The sequence below is a fragment of the Charadrius vociferus genome, unplaced genomic scaffold, assembly GCF_000708025.1.
Source record: "Charadrius vociferus isolate BGI_N301 unplaced genomic scaffold, ASM70802v2 scaffold2016, whole genome shotgun sequence".
Lineage (NCBI taxonomy): Eukaryota > Metazoa > Chordata > Aves > Charadriiformes > Charadriidae > Charadrius > Charadrius vociferus.
Genome location: NW_009648947.1, coordinates 139,475 through 149,777, shown reverse-complemented (window position 1 = coordinate 149,777; position 10,303 = coordinate 139,475). Strand labels below are relative to the sequence as shown.

General features: G+C 49.9%; 1 protein-coding gene across 1 annotated transcript in view; it reads left to right on the top strand.

Moving 5' to 3' along the window:
• The window catches only part of RYK (receptor-like tyrosine kinase), a 74,829-nt gene that overhangs the window by 455 nt on the left and 64,071 nt on the right, over positions 1-10,303 (top strand). Inside the window, exon 2 of the mRNA XM_009887348.1 lies at positions 9,954-10,102. Coding sequence (XP_009885650.1) covers positions 9,954-10,102 — 149 coding nt within the window. The remainder of the gene's footprint in view (positions 1-9,953; positions 10,103-10,303) is intronic.

Genomic DNA, 10,303 nt, shown 5'->3' with positions numbered 1-10,303 from the left:
GGGGGGGGAGGCGGTGCCCGCCCCGCCGGCGACATCCCGGGCGGGCAGTGACACCTAGCGTCCCCTCTGCTCCGCCGGACCAAGGCTCAAAGCCTTTTTGGGGGGTGCACATCATGTTCTGCCACTTTGCTCTCTCCGGGGATGTCCCGGGGGGGGACACCACCACTTGGGGATGGTGGAAAGCAGCCTCGGGCTGAGGGTTTGATGGAGACAGAGCAGCCGGTTCTTGTCTTAACTCTCCAGCACCAGGACCTGTCACCCCTTGTCACAGCCACAGTGGTCCTCTACTGGTCTGGTTATGGCACCAAAACCCGCTTGATGCCATCCAGAGGGACCTGGACAGGCCTGAGAGGTGGACCCGTGCCAACTTCATGATGTTCAACGTGGCCAAGTGCAAGGTCCTGCACCTGGGTCACAACAATCCCAAGGCGGAGAATGGATGGAGAGCAGCCCTTGAGGAGAACTTGGGGGTGTTGGTGGATGAGAAGCTCACCATGAGCCGGCAATGTGCGCTGGCAGTCCAGAAAGCCCCTGGCATCCCAGGCTGCATCCCCAGCAGCTTGGCCAGCAGGGCGAATGAGGGGATTCTGCCCCTCTGCTGCTCTCTGGGGAGACCCCCCTGCAGTGCTGCCTCCAGCTCGGGGGGTCCCAACAGCAGAAGGACATGGACCTGTTGGAGCAGGACTGGAGGAGGCCATGGAGATGCTGGGAGGGCTGGAGCCCCTCTGCTGGGAGGACAGGCTGGGAGAGTTGGGAGTGTTCAGCCTGGAGAAGAGAAGGAGAAAAAGGGGAGACTTAGAGCCCCTTCCAGTGCCTAAAGGGGCTATGGGAGAGCTGGGGAGGGACTTTTTATGAGGGCATGGAGTGATAGGATGAGGGGGAATGGCTTCAATCTGGAAGAGGGGAGGTTTAGATGAGATCTTAGGAAGAAATTGTTGACTGTGAAGGTGGTGAGCCCCTGGGGCAGGTTGCCCCGAGAAGCTGTGGCTGCCCCATCCCTGGAGGGGTTCAAGGCCAGGTTGGACGGGGCTCTGAGCAGCCTGGGCTGGTGGGAGGGGTCCCTGCCCAGGGCAGGGGGGGTGGAACAAGATGGTCTTGTTCTAACCTAAACCATTCTATGCTGAAGACATAGCGCCCCCGAGCACTTAAAAACCACACATGAATCTTCTGCTCATACCATCCTCCTTGCTGCAAATATTAATTAGATGTCAGGAGGGCTCTTTAAAAACTGCATTTATCCCATGATTTCCCATGTCTTAGTGTGGCAATGATGGTTTCCAGCTGAGGGCTTTTTTGCATGATTCATTCGGGAGCATTTCTCCCTGTCTGGTTTCATTCTGCGCACAATAACGGGTCTTTAACGCAGGTCTCACTGCTCTCACCCGCACGTAAGCTTATAAACTAGAGATAGAAAATCTGTTGTCCTCCCCAGGAGGGATTATTAACACAAGTTGTGAGATGCCAATATTACCAAAATAAAAGCAGTCTTGAAACTGCATGACTGTAAACTTTCTGCACAGCTTTCACCCCATAAAAATGCCTGTAGATGGTATTCCAAGAGCAGCCTTTTTATTTTAGTGCCATTCAAGAGATGTTAAGCACCACACCTGCAGCAGAAAGCTCCTTTACACCTGATCCAACCCTCGCCCTGACGCACATGGAGATGCTTCCAGAAGGAAACGGGAGATAGAATTCATTTGTGTGATCTGTCACTGGATGATGTGTCCAGTTCTGTCACCCAGAACTGAACAAAGAAGCTGAATAAATGCAAAATCCTGAAATAAGACTTGTGGAAGCGATTCAAGGTCAGGCTTCTGTTTTACAGGGAAATGCCAAGGAAATGGAGCTTATTTCGTTTGAGGGGGAGAAACGGCTGATCATGGTAATCACAAAGCAAGAGAGATGCTGGTAATCGGTCTCTACTCCGCTCTCGTGAGACCCCACCTGGAATATTGTGTCCAGCTCTGGAGCCATCAACATCAGAAGGACACAGACCTGTTGGAGCGGGGCCAGAGGAGGCCACAAAGATGATCAGAGGGGTGAAGCGCCGCTGCTGGGAGGACAGCCTGGGAGAGTTGGGGGTATTCAGCCTGGAGAAGAGAAGGCTCTGGGGAGACCTTCCAGTCCCTAAAGGGACTCCAGGAAAGCTGAGGAGGGACGTTTATCAGGGGGTGTAGCAATAGGAAAAGGGGGAACGGTTTTAAACTGGAAGAGGAGAGATTTAGATGAGATCTTAGGAAGAAATTGTTGACTGTGCGGGTGGTGAGCCCCTGGCGCAGGTTGCCCCGAGAAGCTGTGGCTGCCCCATCCCTGGAGGTGTTCAAGGCCAGGTTGGACGGGGCTTGGAGCAACCTGGGCTGCTGGGAGGGGTCCCTGCAGGTGGGTTGGAACTGGATGATCTTTAAGGTCCCTTCCAACCTAAACCATTCTACAATTCTATGATTTTTGAAGATAATAAAAGCAGGTGGCAGGGGAAGCTGAGGTAAAAGGCATCAGGGCGAGAGGCTGCTCTGCTCTGCCTGGGCATGGGAAAGCCCACAGCTGCCCACCCCTGCAGGACACAGCCCCTTCAGGTCCCCTGCCTCTTTCTCCCTTTCTCAATAAATCTCTGCCCGACTACCAAGACTAAATGCTGGGCAAGGAGTGGAAATAACCTCTGGGCCATGCAGCTGGGGACGACTGCAATCCAGCCTGCAGGGAGAATGGAGACATCCAGCAGAGAAACCCTCCCCGTTTCTGCAGTGACTTGCTGCCGAATCACCTCGTTTAGAAAATGCCCGGCTCGGGATTTTTGTCACAGCAGTGACAAAGTTTTAATCAGCAGAGGAATGAGCTGGTGAAAACGTGTGAGTATCCCACAGATCACTCACTCGTCTGCTCTTGGAAGCTGTCATCCAAGACGGGGCAAGACCTGGCCCAAGGAAGTGCCCGCTTACAGGATCCCTCCCAGCTGACTCTGAGGCCTTAAAAGGCTTTTCAGCACTACATGAGAATACTGGATATTTTAGGAAAAGCATTTAAAAAATGTTTGGTTTTTTTTGTTGTTGTTGTTGTTTTTGAAAGGAGGCATTTTCATAGAATTTTGGGTATACATGATTTCCCATGGTGTGAGCTGCTGAAGGATGAACGGTCCAGCAGGGACTCCAAAAACAGCCGGGAACAGTTGGCTGGGAGGAGGTCAGGTTGTCTTTCCACAGCCTTTTTCCTGACCCTTACCTCATTTTCAAGACGAGGATCTCTGAAAACACAGCAGCCCTGAAAGAACAGAACAGAGTCAAAAGCACAAAGCATTTTCATGAGGCAAAACATCCTGCTAAGTCTTTCGGTTTATTGGTGTTGAGTACGTTCCAAGCCCAGAGAAAGGGACTCAGAAAGAATCTCTTAAAATAGTTGGCGTACGGGATCTGCAACGTAAGCGTGATTAAAATTGATCTGTTTTTGTCTATATGAGAATATATCAGCTTTTTGTTTTGCAGGAGTGAAACTTATTTGTTTCCAATACAAGGCGTCCAGTTGAGCTTAGGGTGTAACAGTATTGCCCAGTGCTGGGAGGAGAAGCACATACCTTCATTTGGCCATTGATAGTGCCTCAGATCCCATCTCCAGCTGAGGAAATCAATACCGGCACTCTCCCTCATCCCCACAGGCAGGTGCCGGTGAATTTGAACACCTTCTCCTCTGCTCCAAAGGCCACCAGAAGCCACAGGAAGATTCCCGTTGCCCACAACGAGTTCATTAGTATCACCTAGCGTTCACCAGTGTCTCGTCTATCTGATTATAGCAATAACTTAAGCCCGGTAAAATCTGCAGGATCTAACCGCAGGTGCCCAGCCCGCAGACTGGAGCTGGAGTCCAGGCGTCTCTCTGGTGTGTGAGCAGAGGCAAAAATCTCCCAAGTATTCCTCCCACTGAGTAGGAGTCACCCAGGAACTGCTGATTTGGAGCGTGCAGGCGACAGCGGGCATCTGAATTGGGATTGCAGGCAAGAGATTTCATCCCTGCAGGACCCAGAGTCCAAAACACGTGCTAGCAAAAGGGTCTGTTCACCCCCTGTGTGCGGGGAGCGAGCAGGATTTGCTCTCCCCAGCCGCTTGGTCGCCTGGTGCTGGTGACGTTGCAAGAACTGTAATGCCACTTGGCCAGAAAACAGGAGACAGGAGTTAGATATCTGCAGCCTGAAGAAATCCAGACTCGCTGCTCCCCAAAGCAATCTAAACCCGAAGAGGAGTGTGAGAGTCATGCTCTCTCGTGCTTCTCCATTCGATGGGTCCAGGTGTTCCGCAACCTTTTCTTGTAGAGGGAGCGGGATTCAGCGAACTGGGTGAGTCAGTCGGTACATCTTTCTGGTTCTCATGTGCAGTGACTTTTATCCTACTGAAAATGTGCATTTTAATATTTTCTCAGAAAGGAAGTCAAATAAATATTTTCCACTTCCAATTGTGCTTTTGTAAAAGAAGGATGGGATACAGTGACTCCTACAACTAATTATCTCCATTCCTATATCGTGTGTGGGCTCTGAAAAACCCTGGTAAACCATAACACAGCTCAAACTGCCAGAGCACAGGGAAAAACTTACAGAACTGATCTGTAAAACACGACCACATGAGTTTATAACTGCCGTTCAGTTAACTTCCCAAGGGAAAAGGGAAAGGCACAGAGAGGACTGAGATCTCTGAGGACGGGTGCTACATTTGGAGTCATGTCCAAGGTCTGTCTTTTTAGTGGAGATGGAAGGAAGCCCCCAAAGACAGTTTTTGAAGGTTCATTTGCACTGAAAAGCTAACAAAAGACCAAGCAGGAGAGAGAAACCCAGGAGCACCTGCTCGCTGGGGTGCAGCGCTGCTGAGCTGGTCTTGGGTCTCTACCACCAAGGGATTCTCAGGACGTTTGTGCCAAGGTGATTTTAACACCAGCAGTCGGGGGTGTTCAGGGTTGGTGTTTTACCACCAGCAGCCCTTTGATGAGCTAGAAAAAAACACAAGGTTTTCCACTGTTGGCCAGACTACGCTGGATCTGACAGCCTGTGCTAGCCACAAATCCAGACAAAGCCCTTCTGAAGACAAACCTCCTGACCCAAGGTGAGACAGGGTACCCTGTAAGATGGGAAGTGTTCCCACCAAGCTGGGGCTGGCAGTATCCATCGCCAGCTCCCGAGATCCGGCATCCCACTGCCAGGAGGGAGGCCCCAGCTTCAGGTGCTCCCTCCGGCAGACACCTTTCCAATTTTTTCTCAGTTTTGTCATCTAAATGGTTTTATTTGTCATTTTCTGGCCTGTCCTGATATCAGCTCTCACCTGAGCATTAACCCCCGATGGTCTGAGCACAGAAAAAAATGTGACAGCATTATAAGCCTTACTGTGCAACGTCTCAGATGACACACACCCCAGCCAGCATCTCCTGGGTGTCCTGGGGAAGGAAGAGGTGAGATGACCGACCCCAGAACACAATTTATTTCGTATTTAGCAATATCACAGCGGGCAACACTCCCCTTACAAGGCAAACAAAGGAATGGCATGTGCCTTCACAACCACACGCTTGAAATCATATTCTGATGCCCTGCTTTCCTCCAGCCTCTGCTTGCTTAATGCCATAGCAGCTCTCAGTTAGCTTAATGTTCTCAGGATGTTTTTTCCATCATGTGCTACACTTCCAGGAACTTGTACAGCACATTTCCCTCTGCTGCTGCATGAGCGACTTCTCTCTTTATGTATTCCAGCCCAAGTGGTCCGACTCTGTGCAGCGACTGATCCACCAGCCCTTCCTTCTCCAGGGTGGCTTTATGGACCTGCATGCACAATTAGAAATTCAAAAAGGAAAAAGTAGAAGTCTGTTGCAAAAGGAAGCCAGCTGGAAGCCTGAGGCTTTTTATCTTTGTTTCAGTGCTGGGTCTCTGCTATTCCAGGCACAGGGACACCAGCCTTCCCAGCTACTGCCTCCTGTTTACGGCTGGGGTAAAAAGAGTTTGGGGGGCTCTGTATGCTTTCAACTTTGAAATTTCAGCTCTTCCCTAACCTGGAAGAGTCAATAGGTGACTGTTGATATGAATGAATCCATCTGTCTCTTTATACAGTTTGATATGAAGTCCATTCCCTCATTCTCAGTTCTCCTCCTTGGGCTGCAGGAAAAGGGATGGCAAACTTAAAGACGTGGGAGAAAAAAAAAGCAGTGAGCTCCCCAGTCTGTTCCACCCATATGAGAGAGAGAAGAACTGGAAACCCTGGGACACCTTGCTCCATGAATGACAGAAGTGGGACACCTCCCAGGAAACGGAGGCAGGTGAAGCAGAGCAAGTGAACGGGGTTCATCCCTTCCTGGAAGCGTATGCTCGTGTCCTTGCCCGTGGAAAGGGGTTCTTGCTGCTATTACAAAGCCCTTCAGAAGCTGCCTGAGAAGATAAACACTAAATAGCTTAGAAAGCCCAGTGATTACAGAGGCTCAGCTGGGATACCTTTTCCTAGGTCTCCTAAAATCCCTTTTGCCCATTCCTGACTGTCCATGAGCAAAGCCAAAGCTCCGCAGAGTTTCTGTGGAGAAGCCTGGCTGGCAGAGGTCTTTGTGCAAAGCCACAAGATGAAGGTTCCCGCGCCGTGTAACCAATGCGCAGTTTTGCTGGAAGCCATCCAAGCGCTGAGGTCACCTGTGACTCGTAAAGAAGAGAAACTGTTTGAAGGCAAAAATGTTGGAAGACTGATTGAAGGAGGCAGAAGGACTTCATTCCTGTGTCTACGTGAAGGGGCCAGTTCTCCTCTACAGGGAATGCTACGCAGTCATTTACAATCGTAAAGAGGCGGTGGGAAAAGCCACCCTTTATCGCAGCAGTGCACGCAAGCGAGTCTGGACACGGAGCAGTCGTTACCAAAGCCCTGTCTCCCATCTTCCAGCACCCACGTAAATATTCCTATATCGTATGTCTTCCATGAGCTTCTAACGTATCAAATTCTCATCAGTGCCATTAATTGTCAGCTATTTGCTCTCGCAGATTTGTTTTACATCCAGAAATGAATACCAGCTCTTCCCTGCCTCTCGGGACACAGTGGTGGTAAATGCTGATACAATCACGCTCAGAGCACAAGCAATGATGCATCCCACTGCCTAGCCAAGCAAAACTTTTCCATACGAGCGCTGTGAATTCACAGCTATTGCTAGCAGCTTTCCATGGAGAGACTTTGTGTATCCTCTTGCAATATAAACTTACCCAGAATGGTTTTGAAAGACCGTGAACTCAATCCTGCCAAAAATAGTCCGTGCAGCCAAAAAAAATCAACAGAAGATCTTTAGCATTTGAACTGGCCCGTGAGTTGCATTTTTCACCTTTTTTCAAATGATATGTTTCTTGACATCCATGAAACCTTCATTTGACTTCTAATACCCCTGATTATCCCTCTAAGTGCAGCAGACTGCATTTTAATTATAACTTCAGGGCTCAGCAAGCAGTCAGCTTCGTGGGCATAACGGAACAGCCACACCAGCAATGACTTTAGCCCTAAAAGCGTCTGGGCGCAGGCTGGCAGACGTATCCTAAGAATGTGTTTATTTGCATTTGGTTTATGTGGTTTCGGTGACCTTTTGTTAAAATCAGCCAGTGACTTCCAGGAGGCAAGTTACATACTCGCTAAAAAGAAATGCAGTAAAATAATCCAGCCTGAGTCCGTTTGCTGAATATTACATTTCTGCTGAATGTCACATCCCTGTCTCCAAGCCAGGGATGACTGAGGGTAAGGTTAAAATAACGTTATCAGTGGACGGGATGGCTGCGTGGTTATTGCCCCCTTGTTCCTAATGAAGAACAGCAGCCCAGAAATATGGGCTATGGGGAAACTGGGGCCCAGTGACCATGTGGGGCTTCCTCTGGGGCCCGTCACCTTTACAGGCTGTTTCATAGCTGGGGAGTGCCTGTCTCTTCTGCTAAGTCTTTGACCAGCCCCGGGGAAAAAATGAGCTGCTCGTCTCCTGCCTGATGCCTACATGGCATTCTTTGGTCTCGCTGGGCTTGTGCAACCTCCGGAGAGCAGCAGCAATTTCTTGCTGTTCCCTCATTGCTCCAACAAGACCGAGAGGGAAGCTGGGATCCCTCAAAGTGATAAATCCACGCCGACGCTCAGGTGGCTTCAGCAGCTTCTCAGCAGGTAAGCCTCCTGCTAACTTCACCAGAGAATGCTGTCAAAAGTTTGCTTGGTCTTTGGGCCTTTCAGGGTGCCCGTTGTTGAAACCCAGGTTCTGCCCAAGAAAATACCGTAAGCGCAAGAGGTAACACTGCACAAGTTATCTTTGAGAGACACGCTGTTAGGGTGTTAACAACTCCCGCTTCTCACAACGTGAAGCATGGTTAGTTACTGCTAGTGCGAACAGAGTCTTTGGTTTAAGGTAGTATATGAGGATTGTTGCTGGAACAGGCTGTCTCGGCATTCTCTGCTTTTCTCAAACAAAGCTTGGTGCAAATTCACGCTCATTTAAGTGCAATAGTTTTGCAAATGCTTTTGTGATGATTTTTATCATGAGTTCAGGAATCCAAAGCCAAAGATGAGCCTTAGTTTTGGCTTTGTTCACTTTAGACATGCAAGTTGCCTGCCTGTCTGTAAGTCCCTATGTGAGGTGCGTTAGAAAATACCCACGGTCTGAAATTTAGACTACATCTGAAGGACAAATAAACACACATGCCCAGCCTCCAGGTTTAGAGGCTGAGGAAATGGTCTGTGGAGAACCTGTGGCACGAAGGGCTCACTCTCAGTATCCACCGCTGTTAGACTGGTCCACGTCCACCCAACTAAAGACCTACATGCAATGTGCAACTCCATTTTCAGTTTGCCATTTTATTTTTTCACACCTCGTGCTGCTAAGTAAGTGATTTTTATTGTGGGGAGGTGTGCGAGCAATTTCTCTTTCACCACAGTGATCAGAAGAGCAGAACTTCCTATACGCTTTCCGCTCTTACAGTTATGAGCTGAAAGACCCACTGATTAAAAACTCTCTGTCGCCAATTAGCCTGCGGTGTCCTCCTGTCACGGTGTCCCACGTAGGTATGAAATTCCTCCTGGCAGGTCAGAAGGGTGCGTATAACTCAAAGCTATTAACTGATTTGGTGGTCGTAAATGAATATTGTGACACATCTGCTGAAAATCTCAATCAAGCAGGCAGCCACCAGCGATGAATTTGGCTAAGATCGAAGCTGTTACGGCTCTTCGGGGAGTCCGGAGGGGCTGGAGAGCAGCCAGGTCTCGGAAAGCAGGTAGGAAGGTAGTGATGGAGACGGCTCTTCTGTCATCAGCCCGGAGGGGTGAGGGACCAGGCGCGTTTTAGGTCAGAAAAACGAGATCCGTTCGCTGAGCTCGTCGCAACAGAGGTTTGGTGTTTCAGGGGAAAGGTGGACATCTTGAAACGGGGGGGTTTGCGCCAAACTGCAACAGAAATACTTACTTTTGAAATTCAGCGCAAAGGATTTTGGGAAAAGGTCAGGAATGTTTGTATAGGAGATTCAGAGTCTCATGCTGGAATTTAATGTTGTTTTCATCGTTTGACTTGATTGCATTCTTTCAAAATATATCAGCTGTCAAGCAGGGCTGCTGCTGGCATTTCATACTATAACAAAACAGCAGACATGTTTACAGTTTAGATTTTACTTTAGGATCATTATAGGCAGCAATGACTTGGCTGGGAGTAAAATAACCATCCTTTGTAGATCAAAGGCCCTCCTTTGTTAGAGCGAAACGAAACGCTGACGCTATTCTTTAGCTCTGGACAGAGTGCAGGATAAAAGTGAAAAGCAGATTAAAACATTAAATATAACACCAGTACACGTGTTGTTTTTTTTTTTTAAAAAAATTACCCAAAAAGGAAATTTTCTTAAACTTAAAATGCTGGTGTTCCAGGCGTGTTTCCAGTTGGGTAACTTTGTGATCAGCGCCAGTTACTTCAGAGTACCTTTTTTTGACATGTTTTGGCAAAAAACTGCCCAGCCCCGTGGACAAGCCCCCGCAGGCCCAGCCACCGGGCCTGCCTCCGGGCCAGGCCAGCCGGCCGGGCCGTGGCCGACCACCGAGACAGCCTGTGGGGCTGGAAGGGCAGGAGATGGAGGAGAAGACAGAGGAGGAGGCCAAAGGCCAGCGTGAGGCAATCTGTGGGCTGCCTGCGGGGGAGGTGGTGGTGGTGATGGCCACCCCCTTCCAGCCTTCCCTCAGGACGGGCCCGGAGGCAACGGAGCCGGGCAACGGCACCGGGAGGTCTGAGGGGCCGGGCAGGGCGGGCAACGGGAATGAGGGGGCACAACGAACACCGACTCCCGCCGCGGCGGCGCTGAGGAAGCGCG